We start from the raw sequence: 17,558 nt of genomic DNA on the forward strand, positions 1-17,558 counted from the left end.
TAAAATCTTTGCATGGATAGAGATATTGTCTAAGGGACAATGTGTCAGTTAAAATGACAAAAGTAATGACTAGATCATTATTTCCCAAAGTGGCCAATACCTCTCCCTGGGACACTGGAATGATGGGGTAGGGGGCTGCCAAAGCAGAAATCTACACTTTAGCTTACATTATGAGCTATAATATAAATTTTTAATTGCCAGGAGGAACGCAGGGCAATTTTTTTCTCAGGAAAGGAGCTTGCAAGCCAAATAAGTTTGGGAACCTGTCCATGCTGTTGTCAGGCGCCCTGGGTTCCTCCCCCTGGCGCCCCGTGCACAACCGAACAAAGCCCTGCCTAGTCTTGCACCAGCCCATTGTTGCAGCCACTGGGCCTGTCCATCTTGTTGCGATATTCCTCTTTTTTGTTGCCCTTCAACTTTACTGAAATGTGTCCTTTTCCAGGGTGGCTGGTTTCTTCTGACAACATGTCCAAAGTACCTGATGAACTCTCACCACCCTTGCTTTTAAGGAGCTTTCTGCCCGTACTTCTTCCGATACAGATTGCAGTCCACAGGGCCCCCAATCCTTTGTCAGCACAACACAAATGCATCAATTCTTCCTCGGTCTTCCTTACTCACTGTCCAACTTTCACATGCACATGAGGCCATTAGCTTGGATTAGGCACACCTTAGCCCTCAAAGTGACATCATTGCTTTTCAACACTAAAGAAGTCTTGTGCAGCAGATTTACCCAATGCAGGATGTCATTTCATTTCTTGACTGCAGTTTCTATGAGGAGCATTGATTCTGAATACAGGCAAGATGTATTAGATCAGAGGTCGATAAACTCTTGAGACAGAAGAGCCAATCCTCTCCCTCCCAACAATTTAAAAGTTCTTTGAGATCTATAAATATATTTTTACAAACCCTTTGTAAATGAAAGTAGGGTAGTTTTCTTTTCATTTTCAATTTTACTTCAGAGCCACACGGATGTCCCAAGAGCTCCAGTTTGCTGAGACCCATGTGTTAGATGACCCAAGGAGCAGAGCTAGAAGTAGATGGTGCTGATGGAGAAAGGGAAGTACAGGGTCAAAGTGAGATAGATCCATATTCATCGTACTAGGAAGTCACTAGACAAATTTAAAAATCAAGAAATAGCTATATAAGCCCACTGTTAAGAATTATGGGCATAAACACCAACAAATAAACCTAGTGGAGAAAGAGATTAGAGGTGGGAAAGGAAAGGCAGGGACCATATTTTTATTGTAAACCCTTTCACAGACAGACTGGAATGACTTGGTTTACAGATAAGAAAAACAAGCCCCCACCCTCAAAAAAAAAAAAAAGAAAAGAAAAAGTTTTTAGTGACCTATAGAATAAAATAAAACCTTGTTACTCAAGGTGTGGTTTGCGGAGCTTATTAGAAAGACAGAATCGCAGGCCCTACCACTGACAGATCAAGATCCACAGTGATTCCGAGGCGCAGTGAGGCTTAGAAACTCCAGTCTACAGGATCCAGCATCATTCGCTGGATCCATTCCTGTGGCCCTCTCTAGCTTCCGCACTGCACTATTTTGCGTCTCACTGAATGGGAGGACTTTACTTCCCCCCACCCCACTCCTGGGGTTAAATTCTAACTACTGGGGCCTTGAACTACCTCTTCTCTCTCTCTCCCCACCCCCTTACTGGGGTCTCTCTCTCTCTCTCTCTCTCTCTCTCTCTCTCTCTCTCTCTCTCTCTCTCTCTCTCTCTCTCTCTCTCTCTCTCTCTCTCTCTCTCTCTCTCTCTCTCTCTCTCTCTCTCTCTCTCTCTCTCTCTCTCTCTCTCTCTCTCTCTCTCTCTCTCTCTCTCTCTCTCTCTCTCTCTCTCTCTCTCTCCTCTCTCTCTCTCTCTCTCTCTCTCTCTCCGCACACGCAGTGACTAGCTAAATCTAACCACTGTTTGAGACCCAGCTCCTGGGCTCCAGGAAGCCTCCCCAAATCCCGTGCAACCCTGGCTGCTGCAGTGCGTTAACCTTGCCCGGCCCTGCCTGGCGGAGACCCCGTCTTCATCCTGCACGCACGCATTTCTGGGGCGCCCGCCGGGTGCCTGGCTGGATTCAGGGGCCGGATGGAATTCTCTTCGCTGCCCTGTCAAGTGCAAATGCAACGTCTCCTGGTCCCTTACGGTCCACGGCCAGAGGGGGTGTGCGCAGCGCCGGACTACTCTGTGGCTCTGCGCGGCTTTTCGCAGACTTACGGCGCCCTCCTCCCGCGGGGGCGGGGACGGCCCGGTTCCGCTGGGCTCTGCTCCGCCGCGGCGCCGGGGAGAGGGAGCAGGACCCCGGGGGAGCCAGCCCCACCTCAGCCCGCGGCGTCCCAGCCCCGGCGCTGCCCACGCTGGGGTCCCCATGGAGGGGACTGCAGGGTCTCAGACGCCCGACCTGCGCGACGTGGAGAGCAAGGTGGGCAGAAAGACCCCCGAAGGGCTGCTCCGCGGGCTGCGAGGGGAGAGGGAGCCGGGGACCGGCGGCGCCCAGAGGCTCCCGGGGACGTCTAGCTCTGGTCACGACCTGGGGGACAAGCTCGTGACGCTGAGGACGGAGCTGGTGAGTGTCGGCTCCGCGGGTGGGGGGACCTGGGCGCTCAGCTGAGGGACCCGACAGCACCGGCTGCTGTCCCCGGAGTTGGACTGCAGGGGGCGGGGGGTTAAAACTCCTCGCCGGTCCTCAGCATCCCACCCAACTTGAGCATTCATCCCGGAGTGGGAGGTGGAGGGATCTCTGTGAATTCCACCCCCCAAGAATCTTGGGGGCCTGGGGGGTGAGGCACAGGCTCTAGGAAGTTACCCTGCCCAACAAATGGCTCTGGGAGAGCAGGGCCGGAGAAGCCACAGAGCCAAGCAAACCACAAATCCACGCAGAACTCCTGCCACCTGTTCCCACCCCGCCTCTCTTTATCCAGTTTTGTTTTGTTTCTTCCTCCAAACTGGGAGTTTTTTGAGGACGGACCAGGAAGGGGTTTGGTTTACCCGAGACTCCAGTAATCAACTCAGGATTCAGCACAGAAGAAATTTGATTAAGGACAGGACGATGTAGCACCTGAAAATTGCCGGAGCCAGGGGGCACCAAAAGCTTTCTTCTTACCTCTCCCCATTGTCCCCATACCCACGACGGACCCTCCCACATTCCCACTGAAAAATACTGGAACGTGCTGGAACCACCACAGACAAGAGGTTCCTGTCCCCTCACCACCACCGCAAGCTCCCCGCTGGGTGTGCTGTTTTTGGATCTCCTGTGTGTCACTTTGGAGAGGCGAAAATAGGCACCCTAAGGTAGCTGGGCGAGATTTAGAGCGTAAAGGACACCTGCCACCTGCCACCACATCGCAGTCCATTCTGGGGGCCTGAGGAATTGCCAACTGTTCTTTGGCTCAGACCCACATTGAGTGTGTCAGCGAATACGTCTTCCTGGCGCCCCACAGAGCCTAGCTCTGTGCCAGGCTTTGCTGTGAGGGCTGGGTTGGTGGAGGGGGTGCAGAATGAGATCATGGAGCTACCAGATCAGTAAAGGTTATCTCTGGAGAGGCTGGGAGGAGAGTCTGGTGGGTGGAGCTGTCAGGGAAGGTGGGGAGGGGAGAAGGACTTGACTCCCTCCTGTGTACTTGGCCTTGAAGGTTAAGGTGAACACCAAATGCCACCGAGCAGGGCTGTGACTGTGCCCACAGGCCCAGGCCGGGGGGGAGGGGGGGTGAGTGAGCGAGTTGGGGGGGGGGCGGGAGTAGGCATGGGGAGACTTGATTTTGCCTCATCATACAAATTAAAGCTGACCTGCTGATTGCATGTGCTAGGAATCAGGTAGTACTCTACAAGCTGCTCTCTTACTTCCCACAGTAGCCCTCTCACGCCAGTAGTGGTTCATAGATGCAGAAACTGAGGCACAGGGTCATACAAAAAGGAAACCGCAGAGGCAGGATTTGAACTCAGGTAGTCTGACTGCATGCCACATCGCAACCAACCGTGGAGACCTACTTTCCATCAGATCACTTAGGTACATCGTGTGGGTGAAGAGAGAAGCAATCATCATTTTCCCTACCAACTCTCTCAGAGGTGCTCAGGGGCTTGGCTTGCCCGGGAACCCCAGCTGTCGGCCAAGAAGCCTCACTTGGTCTCTCTGGCTCCCACACTTTTCTGCCTTTGGTGGGGACAATGTGTGGGAACTTCAAAGGGGGTACATTTTCCTTCTGATTTCTTTCTGTGGGGACTGGGCTGTCTGGCCAGAGGCTCGAGGAAGGGAGTCTTCTGGAGGCTCAGACATGGATGGTTACCCCCATTCTTTTCCCTCACCTCAGGTCGGGGTGTCATTGGTCCCTTTATATTCTCTGCCTTGACCACTGGCGTGGTCTGCCTTGACCAAACAAGATGTCGGGTGGGGTTTCCCTTGGAGCCCTGATGGCAGGACTGGTCCAAGTCCTTCATCTGCCCCCTTCTCAGCTGTTCTTGCAGTAAAGGGCAGGCCTGCCCTTGAGGCCAAGGTCAGCGCTGCCACTTCCCTCTAGTGGAGGGTTGTGAGAACCAGCCAAAGGCTGGGAAATGTAGGAAGGAGAAACAATAGTCCTTCCACCCACATTACTATTTCTATGACAACCCACCCCCACAGAGCAGCGTAAGGAAAAGCTGTAGGCCAGAAGAGTAAAGACAGGGGTTCGAGATCTTCCTCGATTTCTGACTGACCTGTCTTTCTTCCAGCCTCAGTTTTTCTCCCTCTGGGGATGGGCATTGGAACTAGATCTCCCAAGGCCCTGCTTGTAAATGTAAGCCAAGGATCTCAACCCACAGCCAGGATGCTTGGGGTGGGCTATGTAAAGCCTGATTTGGATGGAGCAACGAGGAAGCTGTGCCTCAGCATTGCCAAGGCTGAGCTGTGCATGTGGAAGGGAGGGACAGGGTGATTCAAGTTGGAGTGGCCTCCGACACTGCCTCTCTCTTGAACTGCTTACCCCCTTCCTTGTGTCCAAAGGGATGGTGCGAATGAGGTGTTTCTTTTTCTGTTGAGAGAGGGTGAGAGATACACTAACAACTCTAGTATACCTTCATAGAGCTGTTGGAACCCGGGAAGGTCCTCCAGAAAGGGTGACATGGTTGGGCGTATGCTCTGGAAAGACCACTCTGGAGGGGGATCCCTGGTGTTTACTGAGTTCAGTGTTTCCGAGCCCTGAAACGGTGCGTCTGTGTGTGTGTGTGTGTGTGTGCGTGTGTGTGTGTGCCCGCCCGCGCGCGTGCACAGGGCAAGGATGAGGGGCGGGACCACAAAAGCAGATACCTAAACTTTACTCTGGATTATGGGCCATAGGTCCATATGTCCTCTAGGTACTCATGACCCCTGTGGAGCAATTGTTTCCCCTAACCCGGCATTACACTGTATTTCAGTGTAATAACTTGCTTCATTGTCTTTCTTTACCTGCTAGACTGTGCACCCTTCGTGGGCAAGAAAGGTTATCTTTTCTTCCTTCATTGTCCTCCCTCTAGATCGATCTTCCACTCACTGCCATTGATTCTGACTCATAGTGACCCTACAGGGCAGGGTAGAACTACTTCTGTCGATTTCTGAGACTCTAACTCTTGATGGGAGTAGAAAGTTCCATCTTATCTGGTGGCTTTGAACGGCTGACCTTGCAGTTCGCAGCCCAGTGTGTAACCCACTGGGCTATCAGGGTTCCTTTGCCAGGCCTATCAACTGTCACTGCCATCAAGGCAGTGCCGACTCAGAGCAACCCTACGAGACCGGAAATCTCAGTTTAAGCTGTCAGATTAAAAAAAAAAAAGTCAGATTGAGCAATGCATTAACCTCCATTCTCTTCTAAAATTCCAGCAAAATGCAAATACATGGTTCTTTGAAAAGGCCAGACACCATGATGACAAAGAGAGTAGAGAGAATATGCTAGAAACAAAATTTTGGAAACTGAAAAGCAGAAGCAAGAGTGAGTGGTAACTAACATCACAGATTAAAAAAAAAAAAAAGCTGAATCCCAAACCAGCGGAGGGGAAATTGAAAATCAAAATATCTTGCATGTTATAAGGCCTAAAAAATTTAGGAATTATAAGCACCAGGTATTTCTGGAACTGGATGTGAGAGGAGGACTGAAAATGAAGCAGCTGGTTGAAAGTTGGTTTACAAATCGCTTCCTGAACTGTGCAACCAGGTGCCGGCAGCTCCCAGGTTAGAAGACACCAAGCACAGATGAGGATGAGGGGATGGAGCTAAAATGTACTAGATACACAAAGCACTCCCCCCATCCTTCTCCCTTCCTTACTTAGCTTCCAGAATCCTGAAAGCCTTGCTTATTATATTATACCCTCTGTAACAGACTGTAGGAACCCTGGTGGCATAGTGGTTATGAATTGGACTGCTAACTGCAAGGTCAGCAGTTCAAAATCACTAGTTGCCTTGAGGGAGAAAGATGAGGCTTTCCATTCCTGTAAAGAGTTACAGTGTCAGAAATTCATTAGGGCAGTTCTACCCTGCCTGCCCTATAGAGTTGCTATGAGTCAGTGAGTGTGGAATAACCAAAGGACAGCATTTACATAGGGACCAAATTAGGAGAGGAGGAGAAAGAAAAGCAGGAAATCCAGGGAGGAAGTGGAATAAGGAGTGTTGGGAGTTCTCTTGGTCTAGGGTTTGGGGGCTGATGTTCACCTCTGAGGGGACTGCAGTGTTTGATAAGAAGCCAACTGCATATGCATTACGGAATGTAAGATGGATGATTTGTACACCTTCAGCCAATTCACAGGAAACAGTTACAAAATAAAAGGGCCTATGAAGAAGCCAACAATTAGTATGAAACAGACCCATATCGGCAAGTCACTCGCTGTAAAATCTGAGAAAATGGCAGCAAGGAGAGGAACCTGAACATACAGAAAGTATGGAGAAGGTCAGGAATCAGAATAGCATCCGACTTCTAAAAGTCTGTTACTGGGGAACCGATTATAAGGATCTACATATAACCTCCTCCCTGGGAGATGGACAACAGAAAAGTGGGTGAAGAGAGGCCTCGGACAGTGTAAGACATGACAAAATAATAATAATTTTTAAATTATCAAGGGTTCATGATGGAGGGGGAGCGGGGAGGGAGGGGGGAAATTAGCTGATACCAAGGGCTTAAGTGGAGAGCAAATGTTTTGAAAATGATGAGGGCAACGAATGTACAAATATACCTGATACAATTGATGTATGTATGGATTGTGATAAGAGTAGTATGAGCCTCCAATAAAATGATTTAAAAATTATATTATTGGAAATTCAAATAGTATCTTAAATGCTGAGGGGAAAAAACCCCACAATATTTTCAAATGAAAATCCCAAACCTGGTCAAACTACCAATAGTGTGAGGGTAGAGTAACATTCATAAACATGCAAGGCCTCAACAAATTGACCTGTTCAGACTTCCTCTGGAAGCTCCTAGAGAAGCAAATCAAGAAAGAGCAAGACCCGAGATGCCCAGGAAATAGGGAGCGTGGCAAAGGGACTCCCGTCCCCAAGATGATGGTGAGGGAGCTCCTCACAGGACATCTGTGCGGAGGACAGAGTGGATTGCCTCAGAAGGCTCCCCAAGAACGTTCTCCAAGGAGCAAGAAATGGTTCTGAAAGCACTGACGGGGAAACCTGGAAAACTGAGGGAGGGCGCGGGCTTAGTGGGGAGCTCTCGCAGTTCAAATCCTTCAAATGCGCAGTTCGAATGCGCCAGTCCCTCCCAAAAGATGTGAGACAGTCCGCTTCTGTCAAGATGTGCAGCCTCGGAGACCGAGTGGGGTACTTCTACTCTGTCCCGTGAGCTCACTATGAGTCGGATACACTTGATGGCAATGGATTTCTTTTTTTAAGTGGGATTAATTAGTGATAGTCACAGCAAATTAAACAACAAAAACTAAGGAAAATGAAAATGTGTTAGAAAGTAAAGTACTTAGCTAAACTAAGAGCCGTGACTAGCATTCCAGATCTTACACGGAATGGTTTTCACTGTCCATATTAGAAGGATGGGACAATGAGGTGGGGATCTGTGTGGCAAGAGTTGGGAGCATGCTGCAAGAGGTACATCCGAATCTTCTGACAAATCCCAAGCCTAACTGATCTCTCTTAGGAGCCATTTAAATTCGCTCTAGTGTTTATTATTTACTGCTTTTTTTAAGATTGAGGTTTCTGTCAGTTTTACCTAGTTATTGTTGTGTTTTAAAAATTATTAGTCATTGTATAGGGGGTGGTCTTACAAATCTTATGACAAACCATCATTCAATTGTATTAAGGACACTTGTACATCAGTTGCCATCAACATTTCCAAAACATTTTTCTTTCTACTTGAGCCCTTGGTAAGAACTCCTCTTTTTTTCCCCTCCCTCCTCCGCCCTCCAGTGTTTGCTTTTTTTAAAATTAATGTTTCTCTGTAGATGAAGTCCAGAATAGCTAACTCTACAGAGACAGTCACTGGATTAATGGTTCCTTGGGGCATAGCAGGGGAGTTGGGGTTGGGGGAAATGAGCTAATAACAATGAGTACAAGAATGAAAAAAATGTTCTAAAACTGACTGTGGTGATGATTGTACAAGCCTTTTTGATGTAATTGAACCATCCAATTGTGTGATATGTGAATTATATGTCAATAGACTGTTAAGAGGGGTGGGGAGAAAATTCCCAAAATGGAAAAATCAAGAAGTAGTGATGTAAACAGGTTACTGTATATATTCAAGTGTACGTCGACCCAAATACCAGCCAAAGCACCTAATTTTACCATGAAAAACTGCATTAAAATGTGCTGAAAAACCCAGCTTCTATACGAGTATCTATGGTATTTAGAGATTAGGAGGTAAATGTCAAAAGAACTTACATATGAAACAGTTGTCTCTGGAAAGTGGGATTTAAGATCGGATGAACTGTTCTTTTTTTATAATAGACCTTATAGAACAGTTTGCCTCTTTAATTTAGGTGGTTTTAAAATTATATATGGCAGGACCTTGGTGTTAGAGGAAAATGTGCTCAAGGTGAAGCTAAAGAGATGAGTTAGAGCTGTATTATGACAGGCTTTTAAATGCCAGCTGCGAAGTGTTTAGATTTCATTCTCTAAGAGCAGTAGAAAACCCATAAAGCCTCTTGAACAGGGAAAGGACAGGCTCAGACTTGTGCTTGAGGATGGTAACTCAGGGACTCTTAGTTGTACAGGACCCGAGAGATTGCCCAGTAAATCAAACTTATTCCCAGTCCTGGCAGAATTTTCTGTCAACTGTGGTCTGGCCAGCTCTCCTTTCCCTAGGCACCTGCTACCAACACCCTGAAGAGGCTGGGGACCCAGGCTGGCTCTCTCTTGGTTCCCCAGCGTCTGCCTCCTTTTAGCCCATTCTACTTCCCAATTAACACCTGGTCCCTTATCAAGGTATGCTTTGGCTAACAGTCTTACTGGTCAACCTGGACCCCCTGGTTCAATACCTAGTACCCTCAAACCCACACTTCCAGACCATTCTAGCCCCAGGCTTCTTCAAAGTGAAGTTCAGCTGGGTAGGCCATAAGATGAGGGCCTCCGGAAATACTGCACGCACATGGCCCAGACCTCTGCTAACCTTTTCTCCCATTCCCCCAGGCTTACCTGCGTGCCATCGATGTGCAGATCCTGCAGCAGCTGGTGACCCTGAATGAGGGTATCGAGGCAGTGCGCTGGCTCTTAGAGGAGCGCGGGACGTTGACCAGCCACTGTAGCAGCCTCACCAGCAGCCAATATAGCCTGACAGGCGGGAGCCCAGGCCGTTCCAGACGGGGCAGCTGGGACAGCCTGCCGGACACTGGCTCCACTGACCGCCTGGACAGTGTTTCTATCGGCAGCTTCCTGGACACGGTGGCCCCCAGCGAGCTGGATGAACAGGCCCCCCTGGAGCCTCCCCCGCCGGAGATGAACTGGGCAAGGGCTATACCCAGTGGGGAGAGGGCACGAACTGAGATGGACCTGACAGCTACCAGGCTGGGAGGATTGAAGGCTGGGTGGAAGTCCCCAGGGGAGGGGCTGCCTGAGCCACCAGAAGACGGGAGTGTCAAGCTGGGCTTTGAGACCCACTGGTACTGGGGCCAGTGCCAGGATGACGTGACCTTTTTGTAAACATCTCCTGTGATTTCTCTTATCTCTGAGCTCTGCTCTCCCCTAAAACTCTCTCTGAGTCGGAGGCTAGGAAGAGGTTGCCTTGATGTGTGTACTCTGTGGTTACCATGGAAACCTGGCCTCACCATCTCCTCGGTCCCTGAGGAGCCTCTGGCCTTCACCCCTCAGTTATGAGTCCTTACCACTATTTCCTTAGAGACATTGACCTGAAAGGCCGGGCCTCCAGTGTCTGGTGTGGTCCTAGCCCCACTTGTACCCCTGCCACTCTGGTAAGGATTTGAGGAATTTAGGATTGCTAGGGGGTCCCTGGGGAAGAGGCAGGTGTAGTTAGCTTACCCCAGGTCTAGACCATTGGTCCCACTCCCGGCTAAGGGGGGCGGGACTGAAGAAAGACAGAGACACTCAGGACTAACCCTCCATGGAGTAGCCCTCCCAGAAGCCTTTTGAGTGACTTAACCACCCTTTCTGTCTGTGAAGTGATGTCATTTCCTGCCAAGAGGAATGACCACTTCCTCTGGAGCAGTCCTGGGTCGGTGACAGATAAGTAAAGCCGTGTCTGGAGCCCCTGCTGCTGCTGCGTGACATCAGACCATTACTTTTGGTGACTGGGAACACCTGACCCCTTGAGGCAGGAAGTTTTCTCACTTTCTGTCAGCTGTTTGTTCTTGTTTTCGGAAAGGTTACTTCTTGATCAGAATGTTCTCGGTTCATCTACAGGCTCTCTCCTTTTACTGGGCCTCATCCTTGTTTATCGTGCTTTGAGGGAGGGAGGTGTGTGTGTTTGGGGGGTGGGGGCCGGGGCTCTACCTTCTCTTCTCAATCAAATCCTGTGGCCTGGCCCTGCCACACTGTCTTCCCCAGGCCCTGGGTTGCCCCGTCCGTCCTTGTCTTCTGCCTCCAAATCTGTTTACCAGGACGTGCAGCCTTCTCAGCGTTCTCTTAAGCCTTCTGGCCTTTTGCTGAAGGTCTCAGGTCTGGGAGTTCATCAGAATTTCAGATGAGACGGCATTGTTCTCCGATCCTGTGATTCTCCTTCCCCCATCCAGCTCCAAGCCTTCCACTGTGTGGGCACATGGATGCCTACTGCAGGCTGGGACACAAGGAATCCCCTTGTCTGGGTAACAATGGGGTGTGGCATGGAAAAACAGAAGTTCTTTGGTCCCTGTGCCCACAGGAGCTCGTGGGGAGGAAGGGAGAGAACGGCTTCTTTCCTCCTTTAGAGGAAGCCCTAGACTCCTGGGACCTGGTGAAGGGAGCAGGGGCCTGGCTCTGGGCGTGGGTCCCAGGGCCCTAGTGAATTACACCAAGGAAGGAATTCAGGGACACTGCCAAACTGGGGCCCAGAGAAGGGACCTGCCTAGAGAAGCTGGGTGAGGGACTAGGGCTAAGGCTGAAGGCTTGAAAATTGACCCTTTGAGTCCCAGATAATTGCCCCATTTGGCAGTTCTTGTCCCCCCCACCCCCCCAGGCCCTGAAACTAAATTCCTGGCCAAAAACTATTAATTGGCAAAAAACAAATAAACAAACCAAAACCTAAACAAAAGGCTATAAAGGAAAGGAAAGGATGTCAGGTGGTCAGGCGGAAAAGGATGTCAGTGTCCATCTCTGGGGCTCTGAATGGGAGGAGTCTTCTCCAAATCCTGCCAGGAACAGGGGTCTGGGATTGCCTTTCACTGTTTCAGCTGATTCCAGAAACTAAGCTTATTCTACAAGCCTGAGACAGAAGGCAGGAGTGGGGCTTGCTACCTCCAAACTGCTCTGAGAATCCAGGGAAACTTATAGACACCAAACTAGGTGACAAAAGCAGGTTGCACGATGATCCCAGGAAACAATTCTCCGAATGTGTATTCCACACACACCCCGCCCCCAAAGGTTATGTTTATCAGGATTTTAACTGGCCAGACCACCATCCCCTGCTCCACTGCCTACCTAGAAAGGGGGGCGGGGTGTGTGTGCACCTCATGCCTGGTTACCTGTCCCAGTGGCCTGTTTACAGCATCCTAGTCAGAAGGCAGCCCTTCTATTTCAGCTTCAAAGGAGTTTGCCCTGCAAGGGAGGGGGCTGGTGCATGCTGCTACACAAAGTCCATGTTGGATTTCGAGCAAACTAAATCTTTAATTTTGTTCTATTTCTAGTGTTTTGATTAACTGCATGCTTTTTTACACCCCACCCCCCGCCCCACAAAATCCCCACTTTGCAGTCTGTGTGCTGAGGAAAAGAAGGAAGTCCAGGTGATTGCCCCTACCTCCCCTAAACCCCAAAGTTTTGTTTTAACAAGTTCCACGCCAGACTTTCTGGGGCAGTCCTGTCCGTCTTTGCCTTCCCCTAAAGACACGGTTTTCACTCCTCTCTGCTGAAAAGGAGGGAATTCTCCAAAGTATTGTATTCTCCGTCTCTCCTTTCCTTACCTCCCGCCGTGCCGGGAATTTGATACCCCGTTCTAATCTCTGCTGTGGTGCCCTCCCAAGTCCTCTCCCACGAGGAAGCCTCAGTTTTCCTTTTAGAAGCTGTTTGGTTGGTGAAGTTGCCAAACCTGAGTCTAAAGTGAAGGAGATGCCCGCCATCTCGTGGCCATGCTGTGCCATTGCCGGGGTGTTGTTTGCCGTGGGGTTGTCGGGGACTCGCAGGGATCCTAGGCTGTCACCGTTATGGGAGCAGATGGCCTGGCTTTTTCTCTCAAGAAGCTGCTGGAGGGTGCGACTCTCTGACCCTTAACGTGTGGACTCCCCAGCTCCAGGGGAGAGGGCTGAGTGGATCCTCCAAGCTCCAGACCAGTGTGCTCTTCAGCGCCCGACAGGGCAGGGACTTGCCCAAGGTATAAAGCAGTATCAGTGCCCGGGTGAAGGAACCCACATCTCGTGCCTTGCCTGCCCACGGCTCCAGATTGCCCACCAACATACAGGGACTAAAACCAGTACTCTCACGGTCAGGTTCTCATGCCACCCTGAGAGGTAGCCCAGTCTTTGGGCGCTGAGAAAAGAAAGCCTGGGTCCAGGCAGGGGTGTAGACAGGTCAAACATGATCCGTGAAAGGGACAGGTGAGCTAGTCGACCCGGACCTGGTGGGGGCAGAGCTCCTCAATTCAGTCCCACGGAGACCTTGATGGGACTGGAGGCAGGGAGCTTTGAGACTTAGAAATCCAGATGGGGCCACCAAGGCTGGAGAGGTGGGGTGACTGGGACTGCCTGGTTACTCCTGGTAGGTCTGGGTGTCCTCCCCTAATCCCTTAGACTTCATTTAAGCATCAGAGCCAGGTGTCCTCAAACTATGGCCCATGGGCCACATGTGGCTCCCCCCACCCCCACCCCAGGACATTGATCCGGCCCACCGGGTGTTTTTGCCCTGTTTGTTTTTTTGCTTCAAAATAAGATATGTGCAGTGTGCATAGGAATTTGTTCATAGTTTTTTTTTAAACTATAGTCCAGCCTTCCAACAGGTCTGAGGGACAGTGAACTGGCCCCCTGTTTTAAAAGTTTGAGGACCCCTGTATCATACAAACCCAGTGGATACACATCCTTCGTCTTCCCTCCCTGCTACTGGAATGGCTGGCTAGGGCTCAGTTCTCCTGTTGCTTTAGCCTTTCTTACATCAGCGCAGTTGGGGAGCTCAAGGAGAAAGAAAGTAGGAAAAGAGAGAGAGCAGAGAGACAGAGAAGGAGATGAAAAAGGGATGTTGAAAACTGTGTCCCGGGGGAGCACTTTGCCAGGGCGTGGAGTGGAAGCAGAGATAAGAGTGCTCATGGTAGCTGTAGAGGTCTGGCCAGGCTGGGCGCATCAAGGAGACAAGCCCACGTGAGTAGGCAGGTGCAAGATCTTCCTTGGTTTACAGTCCTTTGCCTTGCCTTCAACAACAACGGTGTACGTAGCATCTTCTTATTTTAATTGTGAAAATATCTAACAAAACATTTGCCAATTCAGTAATTCTCTCCCTTTTGACTGCTGCTGTTATTTTCCCATCCAACTGTACTGTTTCTCTTTTATGACGGACTATATTGGACCCACTGGAATAATTCCCCCCACCCCGCTTCCAGCCATCTTGAGATCCTTAATTCATAATCCTTTTTGCCATGTAAGGTCACATATAACGTGGATTGCTCTGGGGATGGGAAGCATGTTGCAGCCTATCACAGGCAGGGATGAAAGTTGGGCCGGAGGATGTCCCCCAGCCCAGAGTGAGAGCAACGGTGCCAAGAGGGAGGTCTCCTGTCCAACAACCTCAAGGGCTTCATATGCCGACGCTGCGAGGGAGAGCAGACGGCAGAAATTCTTAATTATTCCTAGTGGGCCCTTCAGGTCTAGGCCCTTCCTGTGTCAATTCCAACAGGCTTTGTCTTCACCACCGCCTCCTCTCTGGACCGTTCTGTGCTCTGGCTCCCGCACTCAGCAAACTAACGTGGACACATTGGAAAGGGTAGATTAGTTGTCTTTTAAAAAAACCCTTGTAAAAAAATTCTTGTTTAAAAATTTTTAGTTAAATCATCTTCCTCAAACTCTTGACAGTTGATACTGGAGCTTTCTGATTTTCTTCTTATTACTTTTTAATTGCCACTCAACATTTATTTGATTCCCAATTTACATAGTCAGGTTGGTAGGATTTCAATGCATGCATCATCCACAGGAATAAAAAAAAACAGCACATAGAGCTTATCTCCAAGGTATACATTGTGGTGCATTTTACCTTTTCGTTCTAGAAAAGGGTGCTGAGCTGCTTGTGCTCTGGTTTTGTCTTTCTTCTTTTGCTCTTTGATTCCTGTTCTTGTTCCTTCCCCATGCGTAGATAGTCTGTATGTATGCATATGTATGCATATGTAGTCTGTATGTATATGTATCTTTGAAAGAGCATTTAATATTGATATACTTACGTGTTTTAATATAGAAATGATATACTTTTACAGTAATCTAATTTCTGTAGAGAGCTGCCCCATATTTCAGTGATTTAGCACATTAAAGGTTTATTTTCACTTATTCAGCAATCCAGTATGTTTGCTCCTGGTTGACCTGCTCTCTTCTACCCCCCCTTCGGGCCTCAACCTCCTCCTCCCACTATTCAGTGGTGACAGTCTTTTTTTTTTTTACTTGAAAAGCTGTTTTTAATTGAAGAATTTGAAGCAAGAGCTTCATATTATAATAAAAATACTAAAGTTGGATGTTGTCAAAACCGCCAGGGAGCAACATGGGCGGCCAACTGGGGCATGGAGGGTTGGGCCCCCTTCAGAAGGGTCAGCCTGGGTGGGCACTATGCCCATCAGAAACAGAAGCCTCTGTGAAAGACAAGGGCTACGTGGGGGTCTTGGGTGGGTGGGTGGGGAATTGGGGTGGGGTTGGGGGTGGTGACAGTAGGACATAACGGGAGGTTGGGGGCCGGAAGTCATTCCTGACTCTCAGATTTTGGCCTGGCCTCAGAAGTCCAGGAGGCTTGGCAGCCCAGGGGCCTTGGCCGAAGTGCGGTACAGCGACAAGCCAGGCCTGGTACCTGTTCCCGGAGATCTCCCTGTTCCCGGAGATCTCCCTGTTCCCTGAGGTCTCCCTGTTGGGGATAGAGCACAACCTGAATGAAGTAAATTAAGAAAACTTGCATGGCCACAGCTTCTGGACCAGCTCAGAGAGCACCCCACGCAGCGCCGGGTTGGCGGGGCAGAGTGGGCAGACCCCACCTGGCCAGCAGCGACAGTCTTATTCTTGCACCCTCATGTTCTGGGTCAGCCTTCCATCGAGTTGTTTTTCCCTCATTGATGACCCCTTTGAGTTGATTATTTCATTAGGGATCAAAAATTGGTGATTAACTCATGTTACCATTCCTTATTTAATAATGCAATTCTACGCAGAAAGTTCTATTTATATTGTGTTGACCACTTAGCTCTCCTGAAATAAAGTTCATACCAGATGGCAAGGTTAATGCTTAATTCCCTTTCCTTACGAATGGCTTCCAGAGTAGTGTGTCGGTGTGCTGGCAACAGCTAAGCGGTCTTCGAAAGTTTGCTTCTGTTTCTCCCTCTGGTTGTAAACTTTAGTTTTGAACTTTCAGTTTTTATTTATTCAGTTCCCTTTAATCACTTGCAGTGATATGTGGGCTCTGTTATATAAGACTTTAATCATATGCAGAAGTAGAGAAAATAATGTAATGAATTTCCATGCACCTATCACCCAGTGTCAATACTCAGCAATTGATAACTAATCTCGGGTTATTTATTTCCTTATTCAACAGTCCAGCACTACTCTCTCCCTCACCTGAGGTTATTTTGCAGCAAAACCAGATAGCATCTCAATTTAGCTGTATACGTTTCAGTATTCATCAATAAGGGATATGAGTATGCATTGCCATTATTACACCTAAAAAAACCACATCACTATAATCAAATAGAGTTGGTGTTTAAGTGTTCCCAATTTTCTGATAACCTATAAAAGTTTAAAAGTTGTGAGAATCAGAATCAAAATAAGAGGCAGGCACTGCAATGATTGATAAAGATCTTTGAGGTCATTCTCGCTGACTCTATAGGTTCCACCCCATCCTTTCCCCTGGTGTTTTGTTGTTGTTGTTGGGGAATAATGTATTATTTGTCCTATAGAATTCCCTACAATCTAAATTTTGATTGTTGTATCCTCATGATGGCATTTCATATGTTTCTGTTTTCTTTGATTTTGGGCAGCTAAATTTAGAAGCTTCATTACATTTAGGTCTTATTTGTTTGGGCAAGAATCTGTCAGATGTGACCCAGTGAACTTCCATGAGGAGGCATTTCCATAATTAGTTGTCTCTTTTTTTAAAATGTGAGCAACCACAGATTCTTTGTGTTAGCCCGGGTTGACTAGAGAAACAAATTCATAGACACTCCTATGTGTGTAAGAAAGAGCTTTATATACAAGAGCAATTAAATATTGAGAAAACATTCCAGCCCAGTCCAGATCAAGTCCATACATTTGATATTAGCCCAAATGTCCGATACCAGTCTATAATTTCCTCTTCAGACTCACAGAACACATGCAATGATGCTGAGGGCAGGAAGATCACAGCCAGTGAGTGGAAAGTCTTGTAGGTCCAGTGGCTGTGAAAGCATCTTAGTGCTGGCATGGGTCTCCACATGGCTCCTCCAGCTCCAAGGCTCCGGCTGCCATCAGCATAGCTCCATCTAGCTTGGCAACAGGAATGTCTTGCAGGGCATGTCTGTGTCCTGCCTCCAGCAAGCTATTTATCTCCTTAGTGCTTCCAAATGAAGTCATCGAGCTGTGACCTGATTTCCAGGCTAGACTCCATTTGCAAATCGACAGGAGATTATGTAACTGACACATTCGTTATTGTTTTTAATGCTGAAACGCAGAGCTCTTTCCCACTGGATTCTGCATCCTTTTGTTGTTTGTTTTGTTTTTGTCGTTGGCTTGTGACTTTGAAGAAGCCCCATCTGTTACTGAGTGGGATGGCCCCATAGGCTTCCTTGGCTCTAATCTTTATGGAAGCACATGATCAGGTCTAT

At 48.7% G+C, this 17,558-nt stretch overlaps 1 protein-coding gene across 1 annotated transcript; it reads left to right on the top strand.

Moving 5' to 3' along the window:
* Positions 1-2,079: 2,079 nt before the first annotated feature.
* On the top strand, positions 2,080-15,353 carry LURAP1 (leucine rich adaptor protein 1). Its single transcript, XM_075555682.1, has 2 exons — positions 2,080-2,566; positions 9,581-15,353. The coding sequence occupies exons 1-2, from the start codon at positions 2,369-2,371 to the stop codon at positions 10,088-10,090; spliced, it is 708 nt and encodes a 235-aa protein (XP_075411797.1). The 5' UTR covers positions 2,080-2,368; the 3' UTR covers positions 10,091-15,353.
* Positions 15,354-17,558: the final 2,205 nt, after the last annotated feature.

Source organism: Tenrec ecaudatus, chromosome 1 (genome assembly GCF_050624435.1).
Source record: "Tenrec ecaudatus isolate mTenEca1 chromosome 1, mTenEca1.hap1, whole genome shotgun sequence".
In the NCBI taxonomy this organism is placed as follows: Eukaryota; Metazoa; Chordata; class Mammalia; order Afrosoricida; family Tenrecidae; genus Tenrec; species Tenrec ecaudatus.